The sequence below is a fragment of the Dermochelys coriacea genome, chromosome 3 (genome assembly GCF_009764565.3).
Source record: "Dermochelys coriacea isolate rDerCor1 chromosome 3, rDerCor1.pri.v4, whole genome shotgun sequence".
NCBI classification, from domain to species: Eukaryota; Metazoa; Chordata; order Testudines; family Dermochelyidae; genus Dermochelys; species Dermochelys coriacea.
Window position 1 is genome coordinate 202,792,963 of NC_050070.1, and position 14,746 is coordinate 202,807,708.

A 14,746-nucleotide genomic window follows, 5' to 3' on the forward strand; every position below is an offset into this window, starting at 1 on the left:
TACCATTGAGAACAGTCTAGAGCCATCCTCTTTGAAACCCCCTTTCAGGTAGTTGAAAGCAGCTATCAAATCCCCCCTCATTCTTCTCTTCTGCAGACTAAACAATCCCTGTCTTCACCTAGTTAGGGTTAATTTCCAAACAAAATTCCTCCTTTAAAAAAAAAATTAATTTCTCCATGGTACTTTGTGCTGATATCATAATCCTAAAATAGCAAATGTGAAGTGTTAGGGCTTCAAACCTGTGTTCCTCTTGTGACAAAACTCTTGCCCTCACAGACTGTCAAAACCACTGCCTTTTTTTGTCTTGGCAAGAGCCACACACTAGGCTGCTGCTTGGTTTGCTGATCTTTTCAGCCAAAACAAGAAAGCCAGGAACACTCAGTATGTTTTTCAGCAGTTGAAGAGAGGAGCCTCAGAAATGAAGAATGGACATAAATTTCCAATATGGGACTAGTCACTTCTAAATCCCAGTCTGCTGGACTGGACTGGATCGAGTCCGATGAAGTGAGCTGTAGCTCACGAAAGCTTATGCTCTAATAAATTTGTTAGTATCTAAGGTGCCACAAGTACTCCTTTTCTATTTTGTACCCTATTAGGCACAGTCATTCTACAGCCGGTATAACCTATTAGACTAGTATTCACACCGCCCTTGCTCCTTATATACATTCTCCTACCCACGGCTGTATCCTTTCTTACTTCGTCTTCTTCCCTCTCAATGCTAAAATCTGGCGTGGAGATTACCTGGACATCTCCCAACCATCTCCCCCTAATTCCTAGTTTAAAGCTCTCTTTATCAGTTGTGCCAGCCTCCATCCTAGAAGTCTATTTCCTTCCCTACTCAGATGAAGTCCATCCCAAGAGAACTGTCCTCTGTCCATGAATGCCTCCCAGTGGCCATACATCCCAAAGCCCTCCTTATAGCACCACTGCCTAAGCCATCTGTTGACAGTCAAATCTTGTCACACCTTTGTTGCCCTTCTCTAGGAACAGGCAGGATCCCACTAAAGATCACCTGAGCCTCAATTTCCTTAAGCGTCTTTCCCAGCCTAGCATAATCTCCCTTAATACTTTCCAGCGAGAATCTAGCCGTATCATTTGTTCCCACATGAAGCATAATTAGGGGATTCTTTCCCGCTCCCTTTAGGATCCTTTTCAACCTCAGGTCTACATCCCGTATCTTAGCACCTGGAAGACAGCACACCCTTCTATTCTCTGGATCAGCTCTAGTTACAGGCCTGTCTATTCTTCTCAATAAAGAGTCCCCTATCACATAGACCTGCCTTTTCCTGGTGACGGTGCTATTCTCCAGTCTCTCCCCTGTTCCCTGTGGCTGCAAGTTCTTTCCATTCCTATTTTCCCTTACAATCCTCTTCAACCCATCCTGTATCCTCCTGGGGCTCATATTTGGTATAGTCTCCCTTGACTCTTCCGCTTTTCCTATAGGACTAGCCTCTCTTCTCTTCTTCCTTACCCTTCCACCTTCAACAAGTACCTGCTGAGCCCCTTCTTCATTTTCCAACTCTCCATATCACAGATCTGCAAGATAGCCACTTAGTGCTTAAACATAAGTAAGGGGATTACCCAATGTCCTTGACTTGGCTGCAAGATCAGGTGCCAGATTTGGTAGGACATTGTTAAAATCACCTTTATTATTGGCAATTTGGATTGCGCAATCCCACCTTCCATAAGGGCATTGCTCATCAGTCACCTGGAGAGAGGGATCCCCATGGATGCATATTAAGAACAAATGATTCTTCTTCGAGTGATGGTTCGTATGCATATTCCACATGTGGGATACACGTGTGTGCCATGTGCCTAAGTCCAGAATTTTCTTTGCAAGCAGTGTCCATTGGTACGCACGTGCACTGTAGCTCTCCTTGTGCTCCGAACCGAGGGCATAAAACTGACACCTGTCCAGTTCCTTCTTACCGCCGCGAGGTCTGAGTTGGAATCTTCGGTGTCCTCAGCACCTTTTTTCCTGTGTCATAGCTGGAAGATACTGCATATAGTTAGTTCTTTAGTAATTTTAGTAGCTTTAGTAATCTTTATAGTATAGTCCAGCATAGTATAATTTGATAGCTCCCCTCATTTCTTCCCCGTCCGGGGGCTTTTTCTCCCCAAGATGTCTGGGATTATGCCCAGGGTCCCAGAGTTCAAAACCTGTGTTTTATGGTCTCCCTCCTTTTTGGTAAGCGATGAACATCAGTGCTGCCTCTTGCTTGGGTGAGGCTAATGTTTCTGCCAGGCGCAACATCTGCCCTTCTCCCTCATTAGGGTTGGGAACTGAGACTCAGCAAACATCTCATGGAGAATGTAACGAAAAGGTCTCGTGACCCCACCCCAGATGCATACCTAAAATAGTTTCCAAGTTTCATACGAGTCCCCTTTCATCCCCTTATTGTTTTTTTTTTTTTTCCCCCCCTTTCCTACACCACATGCCTCATATGAGGAGAGAGGGCTGCATTCTCTGGATAAAAGGGCTTTGGCCTTTTATCTGCAAAGAACAAAGGATGTTAGAAAGATGCCTAAAGTATTTATTTCCATAGCTGAGTAATCAAGCTATATCGGCCCATAGACTTTCAAAATGGATCTTGGAATGCATTGCTTTGTTATCAACTAGCTTGTGTTCCTCCTTCGGAGTGGGTGAGGGCTCATTCCACTGGAGCGCAAGCTACTTCGGCTGCATCTCTGAGAGGCGTACCCCTCCTAGAGATATGTAGGGTAGCTACTTGGAGCTCTTTGTATACCTTCATGAGACATTACTCTCTGGTCCAGTCATCTGTGGATGCAGCTGTGGGGACAGCTGTTACTTCTGCGTCCACACACCCTCCCCCGTCTGACTACTGTTTGATAATCTGCCATATATGGAATACACAGAGACCTTCACTCGAAGAAATGGAGATTACTTACCTGTAACGAAAGGTTCTTTGAGATTTGTAGTCCCTAAATGTATTCAATTACCTGCCTTTCATCCCCTGTGCTGCATTTTATTTGGACTGCAATAAGAAGGGGAAACTGGAGAGGCGTCTGCCCAGATCACCAGTTTGGAGCACAGAGAGAGCTACAGCATGTGCGTGGGCCAACAGACATTACTGGCAAAAAAAGCCGGACTCAGGCTCATGGTGTGTATTGGGTACAGATAGGAACTACACATCTCTTAAGAATCTCCTGTTATAGGTAAGTAACCTCCATTTACTTAACTTCTAGTAACTAGTAACCTTGATAGGTTTCATCAGCCGGATCCCCCCCACCTACCCCCTCTCTGCTTTTTTTTGGAGTGTTCTTTAACTGATTCTGAATTAGCAAGTGAACTGACAGGTTTCAGAGTAGCAGCCGTGTTAGTCTATATTCGCAAAAAGAAAAGGAGTACTTGTGGCACCTTAGAGACTAACACATTTATTTGAGCATAAGCTTTCGTGAGCTACAGATCACTTCATCGGATGCATTCCGATGAAGTGAGCTGTAGCTCACGAAAGCTTATGCTCAAATAAATTTGTTAGTCTCTAAGGTGCCACAAGTACTCCTTTTCTTCAAGTGAACTGAGGGACAGTTGCAACCGCTCTGCACTTTATGCCCTTGGGCGGGGGCCAGCACATGAATGTCGCAGGCACAGCTCAACAGATGCTGCTTTTCAAAGATTCTGATCTTACATGCCCACACCTAGAGTGGGATCCAAACAGACAAAACTTCTCAACGAATCAGTTACCATAAGGTAAGTAACAGTTTTTCTTAAGTTTTTTGCCTTTATGCTAGACAATATTTTATATTGAATAGTGTTCTCGTGGATTTACTGCAGTATTCTCTAGAACAAAACAACAAAACATTTTATTAGAGATGTGATAACCCCATTCATGTTCACATTTTGTTCTGAAAAGACAAATGTTTATAGGTATCTTTAGAAAATAAAAACAAATTTATTTTTCAGAAGCTGAACTGAACAAATGTGATTTTGTATTTTTTTTTTTTTTCTCTCTTCCAGGTTTGAGTGGCCGTTTTTTTGTTACCACACTTCCTACTATTTACCAGTAAGTCTGTATCATACAGGAATCAAAGCTGTCAGTTTCCATACAGATGAAGCATCATGCCGAGCCTGTGAACAGATGCAAATTAAAATGATTCCTTACATACTGTTATTGATAGCCACCACCTGTTGAACATAATTCTGGCATATGTTATGTAACATAATTCTCCTCAGCTTCCCCAGAGCATTAGCTGTTGCAGTGGCTAAGAACAAGACTTGCAGTTTATTTTCCTTCTCTGCTAAGGCTGTTGGAGGGTGTGGAATGAGTGATTATAGTTATAAGTAGCCCTATGTCTATCTGTTTTGTGTTTTAATTTATGGGATAAGCACCCAGAACCCCGGATAGCTAAGTATAGGGTTTTTTTTAAATTGAAGAAATAAATTTTAGAGCTCAAAATATCTTTTGAAAACAGTTTTTTGTTCCAAGACAAAATAGCCTTGCTATACATTTGTAATTCAGATTAATATAAATTAAATCAGCTATTTCTTAATCAAAAGACCATTTTAATTGCATTATTACCAACCAATGCTATAGTTTAAATTTGCACAAAGATTTTCCTCTGTTCTTTCTTGCTTGTGGTTTTCCTAGGAATTTTCATTTTGAGTCGAGATTTATTATGACCATATCTTCTCAAAGTGAGAATTTTCTTGGAAAAATTATGTAATCATGAAGTCCGAAGGGAATTATTTGAGCAAGAAGAATAGGAATGTTAATATAACATTAAGGTTGCAAATTTAAACATATCAGGAAACTGAAATCTGGGTTTTCATCTCAACAGTAACTTGCTTGCACTGCGCATATATATATAGAGAGAGAGAGAGTGTACTGGATTTTTTATTACTAGATTGTTTTTAAATGTATGGACCTTAAAAATAACTCTTATGTAATGTGTGCATATACTTGTGTGTGTGTGTGTGTGTGTGTGTGTATTCCAAATTCTGCTTGTAACTGGTCTTAAACTGGTATAATTGAAAGCAGAATGGAGGTATGAATGGACAAAGAGAACACACTAATTGTCTGAAATTTAATTCAAGCTTTGGGCTAAAATTTTTGTCTGTGATAACACAGGTAAATTCCTCACCTGAGGTTGTTTCCAAGAAAAATAGTGTCTGTAAATGCCTTGTTTATGCATAACATAATTTAAAACATTCAGGGGACAAATTGTAAGGTGTACACCCCCTCACCTTCCGCTCCATTATGTTGTAAGAATCCTTCAGATAAATGCACATAAATAATATGTCACACAGTTAGGTCTATTACGATAAACTAATTTAACAAAAAAACCAAAAACACTAAAGGCTATTTCAAAGGATCCTGAGCAAGTCAGGTGCCTGAATTCTATTGAATTTGAATGAGAGTTGGAATCCCAACTTTTTTAGGTTTCTCAGAAAATCGCTGCCTTAATGGTGCGTATATGAGGGTATATTTCTTTTAAAAATATGTTCAATCCCTTGGGATTGTTCAGTTTGCAAGAGTTCATAAAGTGAAGTATTCATAATTTTTTTGGAACCTTAATTTACCGTCAAAAGTCTCTTTGTTGGAGTGCAGTTCAAGCTTCGTAAGTGGCACCAACGCCTCTGATGATGGGTAATTCACTTTGGCTGTAGGAGGCAGTTTCTTCTAATAAGGGGCATCATTGTAATCACCATGTGTCTGTGCTCCTCAGTGCGAAGGATGGAGTGTTTCGCAGATACCGTGGATCAAGGACGTCAGAGGACCTTCAAGGCTATGTCCTCGAGAGAAAATGGGAAGCTGTAGAGCCTGTAGCTGGGTGGAAATCTCCCTCTTCTCTAATGTAACTGCCGTATAATTTTACCTTAAAAATAACTGGCTTTTGATGTTGCTAATAAACGGTGCTATCCCAGGGTGGGCCAACTTTTTTTGGCCTGAGGGCCACACCCGGGTGAAAAACTGTATGAAGGGCTGGGTAAGGAAGGCTGTGCCCCCCCAGACAGCCTGGTCCCTGCCCCCTATTTGCTCCCTTCCCAATTCCTGTCCCCTGACTGTTGCCCTCAGAACCCCCAACCCATCCAATGTGCCCCCCCCCCGCTCCTTGTCCCCTGACTGCCCCCTTCTGGGACCCCCACCCCAAACCACCCCCCGCACCCTGGGACTTCCATGCCCTATCCAACCCCCCCTGCTCTCTGTCCCCTGACTGCCCTGACCAGTCCACACCCCTGACAGGCCCCCCGGGACTCCCACGCCCTATCCAACCCACCCTGTTCCCCGACCCTTGACCACCCCAGAACCTCCGCCCCATCCAACCCCTCCCTGTCCCGTCACTGCCCCCCAGGATCCCCTACCTGACCCCCTCACCGCCACGCGTGCACCGCCGCCCCCTTACCATGTTGCTCGGAGTTGCAGGAGCTCACAGCCCCACTGCCTGTGTGGCGGCCAAGGAGGGGGAACAGCGGGGGAGGGGCCGGGGGCTAGCCTCCTGGGCCAGGAGCTCAGGGGCCGGGCAGGACGGTCCTGCGGGCCAGATGTTGCCTGTGGGCCGTAGTTTGCCCACCTCTGTGCTAGACTGATAGCATTAAAGACTGAAGTCCTTGTTCACTGGACAAGCATAGCATAGGTATTAGCAATCTAAGCTTCTGCAAGCTACCCTGCTGTGGTGCCTCAGCCCTGACCCTTTGGTGTGTGAGCGGTTTATTTTCCATGCCTATTCAGTCCTTGACATCTTTAAGGTTTATATGTTTTAAATACAGAGAGTTCTTTGAAGGTGAAAAGCATAACTGCTCAGCATTATTATTAACAGGAATGGCAGTTTTTATGTCCACTGAGTACTGGAATGAAACAGCTTTGTTGTGCAGGTCTGCCATATAATGACTTCTGGTCACATGGGCCATTTTGACTCACTAAAAATCCCTGTAGTTAAGTGACTAGCATGTACATCAAAGTGCAGTTTTCCTTTCTTTGTTGCTGAATGGTCAGAGTTAAAGCGTAGTGTTAGAATAAGGTATTTTCCTGTAACCTGCTGCATTTACATAGGGTTTGCTTTAAGTGAAAACCATACTTTTCCCGTTAGAGATGGTGATGAAACAATGAATCAGAGATTTGTGTTGGACTCCTTTTTTACCTTAGCATAAGAGAGTCCTTTAGTCATCATGAGTGAAATTCACATGAGGTGTAGAGAGCCCCAGCGTTTTTGTGCTGGGAATGCTATTGGAATTCTACAAGTATAAGGAGCCTCTCCTACTCCAGTATATGTTTGAGGCTGGGCTGGTGAAGAACCACAGGATCCATGACTGTGCCCTGCATGGGGGGTTACAAAAAGGCAGGTAGTGGCTCTTCTGGCCTATTGAATGAAGTAGTGGCTGGACAGCTGTGTCTGTCTGAATTTCTTCTCCCAAGCCTTTACTTAGTGTCCTCTACACAACTTGGCTTAATTCAGGCTAAGTGCAGGCGGAATGACTTTCACCCTACGTTCACTAATGTGCAATATAAGTTTCTCTTTGAAGATGTGAACGGCTGGATGTGATGGATGTTGGAAATTTTACATCCATCTCTTCCATCAGTTTTCATTCAATTTGTACAGTATGTCATGCATCAAACTCTTAATCCCCTTTCTTTCTTAGGATGCATGGAATGGCAGGTCTTTTTCATCTCTCTGGATGTATCAGGGTAAGTAACACTATTCGCTATTACAGTGTCTAAGATCTGAGGAAAAAGTGTCAAACAATGTTTAAACAGATATTTGACAGCCTTATATGTAACTTACGTTTTTCTTATTGTGGCTGGCTATGCCCTTGATGTGTCCTGTGTCCTTGTAACTGAAGGCAGAAATTGTGCTTGGCTAATGAATTGTTTGCAAAAATGACACTTTAAGGATATAGATAAGATTATGATCAATGCCAAAGGGTACTCTCTGTTCAGTGTTATCTTAATATTGGTTAGCAGCCCTAATAAAATGAGCCAGCCTAAAATTAATTCTGTAGTGGTACTTGGAGTTGTTATAGTCTGATTACTACCATATTGCAGAATATATTTTGCATTCACAGTGGAGGTAGGATGCCATCATATTCTCTAGATGATTCTCTTCTTAATATTTATATTTTAGGGGTGGATAGGTGAGGTTCTGTGGCCTGCAGTGTTCAGGAGATCAGACTTAGATGATCATGATAGTCCCTTCTAACCTTAAAGTCTGAGAGACTGCTTTGTCTTTGGAAGATCTTGTGTTGGCCCTCTGCACCACAGCCAGAAAGAATTGCTTTATACATGAGATTGTTTTAGTGTCATAACTTTCTCTAAACATGCAAAGCTGGAAGTATCACTTCCATATAACTATGAGAGAAGACCCAAGTTCAAATTTAGAATTTCTTCTCCTCTTTTCTGTTGTAACTTGTAGCCTTTTTTAGAACCATTTAGACTTGTTCCAGCTAACTACTAACCCATTTCAAACTCTCTGGCTGCCCCATACTATGTTTTCTCCATTTCTGTAATGCTCTTTTTAAAATAAGGTGGTCAGAAGTAAGCGCAACATTCTAAATGTATCCTCAGTAATTTTTATGTTGCTAGAATAATTCCCTTTTATTTGTCAGAATAAGCATTTAAACATTCCAGAATTGTACTGGCTTTTGCAAGGATATCACACATTTTGAGCAGGACATCCCCTTAATCCTTCAGCTGCTGTGTATTTCTACTATTTGACCTGTTGTGGATATAGTGGCCTTTTGCTGCTTTGTCCCTCAGTTCATTGCCTTGAACGGTCATATGAGGTAGATTTATAGAATGTACTGCTGAAATATTAATAAGGGTTGGAATCCAATAAAGAAAAAGCAGCCCCCCTCAGAATGCTTGACAGACTAGGAGCTGTGTGTTCAGTATAAACAAATCTAAGGAATAAACAAATCATAACACAAGAACTAGGGTTCACCAAATGAAATTAATAAGCAACAGGTTTAAAACAAACAAAAGGGAGTATTTCTTCACACAATGCACAGGCAACCTGTGGAACTCCTTGCCAGAGGATGTTATGAAGGCCAAGACCATAACAGGGTTCAAAAAAGAACAAGATAAATTCATGGAGGACAGGTCCATCAATGGCTATTAGCAAGGATGGTCAGGAATGGTGTCCCTAGCCTCTGTTTGCCAGAAGCTGGGAATGAGCGACTGGGGATTGATCACGTGATGATTACCTGTTCTGTTCGTTCCCTCTGGGGCACTGGCCGCTGTTGAAGGACAGGATACTGGACTAGACGGACCTTTTGTCTGACCCAGTAGGGCCATTCTTGTGTTCTGACATTCTTATTTATACAAGTAAAAAAAACCTTGAAAAAGAAAATAGAAATGAATTTGGAATTATATTAGTGACACTGTTAATGTTAGAAATAGTTTTCTAGTATATACCTATTTTAGACTGTTCCATCTTTAGACCCTGTTCTAGGGTCATTTTAAAAAAAAAGTCTTCCACCTAGAATTTCTCATGATTGGTGTCTAGCCAGATAAATGTTTTTCTTAAGATCACGTTATTTAAATCTGACTTCTTATAGGTACAGATTTGAATAATGAGATTCTTCATTTCTGGAGAAGTCTTAACATTTATTTTTGGAATATCTCCTCTGAAAAGATTTAGTTTAGAAACTTTGAATGTGTCCTCAGTTGTCCTCAGTTCAGAGGAGTGCCTTTAAGTACTTTTAGTAACTGGATGGCTCATTTTAGTTATTCACTATAGGCCAAATTACCTGATGAAGGTTCAGTATAAAAGTTGGAGAATCTGGTCTTATGAAATTTTAAACGTTAAAACATCTTTTGAATCTAGGATAGTGTAGTATGAGGCTATGTTTTAAGGCTATTCAGAAGCTGCAACCCTGAAGAAGGCAGCTGCCTGCTGGAGTGAAAGGTCTTATGCGGTCACATGACATCTCTACTTTGTAATCTGCAATAGTTGCTGTTTGGCTTCTGGGTGGAGATTAAAGTGTGTTTTGACCTAGGAAGCTCTAAATGGTCTGTGGCTTGTCTGCTTCACAACTGCCAATACTGTCACAGCTGCCATTATTGGGGATGTTCAAACTATAGTCTCCTTGATGTAACAGATGGAGCTGTACCAAGGTGTCCTCCATGATGAGGGCCCCTCAGCTTTGGATTTCATCCTCTCACCTATGTCCTGGGTCATTCTGAAATAGCCTGAATTTGTTGATGTTCAAGGCATGTCCATCTGTTTGAGCCTTTGAGGAGGAGAATTATGTATGGATTAGATGTGTAGGAGTAGGATTTAAGGCATTGTGGGAATTTTGTGCTGGATTTGAAGTTTTGAAGACTGGGTTTATTTGGAAATTGATGAAGTTGTTTAGGATATGGGTGATAACTTTTGTAATACTGAATAATGGCAAGGAGTCCAGAGTCCCTTTTATGTCCTTTGGATAAATGCAAATGAAGAAATGGGGTAGACAGTGTTTTTTTAAATTAAATTTTGAGGCTTGTTTGAATGTAGTCTTGAAAAATAAATAATAGAAAACTGCACAGATCATCCAGGTCCTTCCCACAGCGATCCCCATACCTCAGCTATGTTCTTTACTCCCCTTTCTGATCAGCCACTGATTGCCAGAGTGCCCATCTTTAGTTCTTGCTTCTGTCCACTGGCATCTACCTAAATAACTTTCACCAGAAAGGACAGTGGGGTGGAATCTTCACACAACCGCATGCTTCCCAGAGTCTCTTCCCCAATAGAGCTACTAGAAGAAATTCTGAGCCCCTGCCAGTCTCTACCTCCCCACCAATTTGGAAGGTGAGTAAGGAGGTGGCAAATTCTTAAATCCTGTGCCTGGGTGGGAAGGCAGGTGATGGCAGATGGGAATATTGCTTAAAGAGCACCCTTTAGAAGATGGGATGGAAGAAACCAGTCCACAAATACACATACACACTTACATCCAGCATTGAGAAACACGAGTCTTTCCTCCCTGTGAGCCTAATGCACATAGTATTGTGAACAAACCAGGTTTTTTTTCTAAAAGGTTCAAGATAACAGAATCCTTGATTTCCCTAAGTCCCATGGTACTTGCTTTCTATTAATCAGGCAAAAACTAGGTTGATCAGAATGCTCTATCAAGCATACAGTTGTAATGAAGTACAGAGCTGCTCATAAATGTGTCACTAGAACACAAGCAATGGGCTTCAGCTTCCTATGAAGGAGAGGCCACATATTCCAGGGTAACTTGCAACCCCTAAAGAAGGGAGGCAGAAAAGTGGGCTTTGCAGCTAATTAAAAGATTGAATTGAAGGGATGGGAAGCTGAGAAGCTGAATTTCACACAGGTAGGTTGAGCTACTCTTTAGTTGTTTCCTTGGATGGAATAGTGAATGGCATAGCATATTGCTCCTTCCCGTTCTGTTCCTAGTTGGTGCAAATCTTTTCTATGCCATTTTACAGGAGGGCACTTTTAAGATTCAGTGGTTAAATGACTTGCACACTGTTGTGCATCAGTGCATTGTGCAAGTGGCATTGGACACTTGGATGGATAACAAGAATATCCAGAATTTACGGAATATTTTTTAAAAAAGAGAGGGTTCATAAGGAATATAAAACCTTTTATTTCATGCATTAAAGCCAATCTAAACTATAAGGGATTAGGAGGAGACTTTCTCTTGAGGGCAGTAGATTATCCTACATCTGTATACTCTAGGGTTTCTTGTACCTTCCAGCCAGTGTTTGAGACAGGGCAATGATTATGGGTCTGAAGCCCTATGGTAGTTCTTAAGTTGATTAGAAACTGGGGTAGAAGTTCCCTGAATTGTAAACATCCTTGTGATGCTAATTGCTGCATGACTTTGCGCAGATTACATAATGAAGTTTTATTTGTTTTACTAGGACCCCTAACATTGCTAACACTAATGGATCTGCATGATAGTGCTGAGCACAGGGATCAGATCGTTAAGATAATCTGAAGCCTTAAATTTATTAATATTGTCCTCTTGCTACCTGGTTTCTGAGCAAAAGTAGATGTCACAGGACTGTGTGCTACAAGACCTAGGGAAGAGCGTGAAAAAGATTCAAGTCAGTAATGTGAAGATCACTATATGTAATTATTTCCTTATGACATGGCTTTCCTTTCTTTAATATAAAGGATTAGGTTTACCCTTAAAAGTGCATTCACAACTTGGGTTCATATTTTGCACATATGCCCTCTTACAAATGTAGGCCCTGTCTCTGTCCCTTCTAGTATGACAAGTGGAGTGTGGAAATTGCATTGTAAATTAGTGATGGAGCCAATATGAAATTTCAAATCAGGAAGATTTGATATTGTAGCACTAGTCACTGCAAGTATTACAGGAAGGAAAAATTTTAGTTTCCTTCCTGAAACAGCTTTTACATGTAGAATTATTAAATAAGGAAAACAAATGGTTTGATTTTATCACTATCATATGTCTTATAAGAATTGCAGTATCAGTAAGCTTAAGTATAGTGTGGAAAAGCGTGAGGGCAAAGGGGGATGATTCTTTTAATATAAATAGTGGCTGTTGAATGAAAAGTCTCAATTGGGAATTAACTTAAGAACAGTTTACAGAATGGGTAGCTTCAGAATAAATAATTGGCCTTCTTTTCTTACAGCCAAGAGTACTAAATATGTGTAATACGAGCATATTAAATCTGTTTTTTTTCCCATTTGCAGCAAATTCACAGCTACTTCACAGGGACTCTTGGAATTCATGTCTGGGGTTCTTATGCAATCTTCATTTTAGCCACCCTGTTGATTGGCCTGATCCTGGGTTTGGTAAGAAAGCATATTACATTTTAATTTTCCTCTTTACAACCAAATGTGAACTCATTGCTTTAAAAATTATCTAGAGATCTTGCTTTACAGTAATTGCTGAAAAAGAAACAGCAAGGGTATTTTATTTTTAATGAAGGGCTACAAGGGGGCTCTTTTGTAATACTTAAAATTAAATGTTTGTTTCAATGTGTACATAGTATTCCACTGAATGCATTAGATGAAGTGCGGTGTAGCTCACGAAAGCTTATGCTCAAATAAATTTGTTAGTCTCTAAGGTGCCACAAGTACTCCTTTTCTTTTTGTGAATACAGACTAACACGGCTGCTACTCTGAAACCTGATACTATGTATAATGGCTCTAAACTGTCTTCATAGGGTTGTAGAGAAGAAAACATGTCCCATTAATGGCTGCATGTACTGTCACAATAAGATCTTGATACTAAATAGCATTCTGTGAGCATTCCTTACCTCTGTGGTGTTGGTAGCAGCTGTTTTGTGGGATACTCTGCAAACTCACCTCACCCCCTGCATCCAAACGTTCTGTATGGGAGGAATAAGAGGCACCCTGCCACCAGCCCCTGAATCAGCTCCTATTCCTTAAATTGGTCGCATTCATGAAAAAGTTTACCACTTAGAAATATATTTACCTTTTAAACGAAAAATCTTTAAAATTAGTTCCTCTAGCTGCAATGTCCTGAATTCATTTACCCTGCTGATGGCATCACTAACATGAGAAAACTACTGTAAGCAAAGCTTTCTTGGGGCACATTCCCACTCTGGGTAACAGAGCCCAAATTCCAGCTGGATCAGGAATATCTATACAGCTGTTGTTAGCACCATAGTGTGAGCCTTGTGAACCTGAGTCTGTAGACCTGGGCTCTGATACGAACTGCTGCAGCTTTTTTGTGTGTGTGCAATGTAGCCATACCCTTCGAGCCCTGCTGAGCACTCATTACTCAGACAACGCTCAGTGGAAGATTTGCCTGAATAAGGAGAGGTTGAGTGGAGGCTTTATGTGACCACAGGCAACAGCAGTAGCGGGAGGAACAGAAAGTGGGTTATACTAGTTAAACAAGGACGCCAGTCTTCAGATACCTTGTTTTAAAATGTAAACAGATTAGTAATTTATTTTTTTTGAACTCTAGTCTTCCTCTTATATTTTGTCAGCCTCTTTTCCTTAGCCTCTCAAACTTGCAATCTTTGACTTTTCTCTGTCCTTCTCACCCCTAGGGTTTTGCCAAATCAGTTACTTATACATAATCTTCAAAATCCACTCCTTCCTCTGCATCCATATTGCTAAAACTCTTGTCCATGCCCACGTCATCTCTTGCTTAAACTGTTGCAACTTTTTCCATTCCATTCTCCATAGTTCCAGTTCACGCAACACTCTTCCTTGCCCGTAGTTCTGATCTTGGTCCTGTGTTTGAGTTCCTTCACGGTGCTCCCATCTCATTTGAACTTCTCTTCCTCGTATCCAAGGCTCTTCATGATGGTGCTTCTTTGTTTACCACTGATTTTCTCTCAAGACGTCTCTTTATGCTCCTCTTGTCTTGCCAATTCCAATTATATAATTTTAGAATGTATTACATTTTTAAACTAGTCTGCACATATGATCGCTTACTGGTTTAAATGTTGCTGTATTGTTTGGCTTTCTCAAAAGCTAAGTGACAGAAGGTGCAGCAATACTGAATTAGAACAGATCTAATAAGGATTATTAGGATAGATTGTTCACAATTTGAGAGCTGTTTTTTTTTCCTCTTTACCATTTCCTGTTTAGAGGTTTAGTTTATTTCCCAGTTCTCTACTCTGAGAAAGGAAGTTATGGGAGTAATCCGAAAGTTGTCTTGGTTATTTGACAAACCAAAAAAAGATTGGAAAAGAAGTAATAGACATTTTTAATTATTTTAGCTCTTCTAATACTGTTTCAAAATGTACTGATCTCATAAATAGCAGTTTATTAAATAGTCAAGCTCTTCTGTTCTGTAAGTTGTCGTGTAATCACACACCTCTTCCCT

The 14,746-nt window shown here is 41.1% G+C and overlaps 1 protein-coding gene and 1 long non-coding RNA gene across 3 annotated transcripts in view; one reads left to right on the forward strand and one right to left on the reverse strand.

The window, feature by feature from the left end:
• Positions 1–14,746, forward strand: part of TMX4 (thioredoxin related transmembrane protein 4) — a 61,667-nt gene that overhangs the window by 32,288 nt on the left and 14,633 nt on the right. For both annotated transcript variants that reach the window (XM_038396277.2, XM_038396276.2), the window contains exons 3-6: positions 3,980–4,025; positions 5,689–5,817; positions 7,601–7,646; positions 12,631–12,732. In XM_038396277.2, the coding sequence (XP_038252205.1) occupies positions 3,980–4,025; positions 5,689–5,817; positions 7,601–7,646; positions 12,631–12,732 (323 nt within the window). The remainder of the gene's footprint in view (positions 1–3,979; positions 4,026–5,688; positions 5,818–7,600; positions 7,647–12,630; positions 12,733–14,746) is intronic.
• LOC122459587 lies at positions 12,472–12,713 on the reverse strand. Its single transcript, XR_006280378.1, has 2 exons — positions 12,580–12,713; positions 12,472–12,534 (listed from the first exon to the last, which is right to left on the reverse strand). It is a non-coding gene; the product is annotated as an uncharacterized LOC122459587 (long non-coding RNA).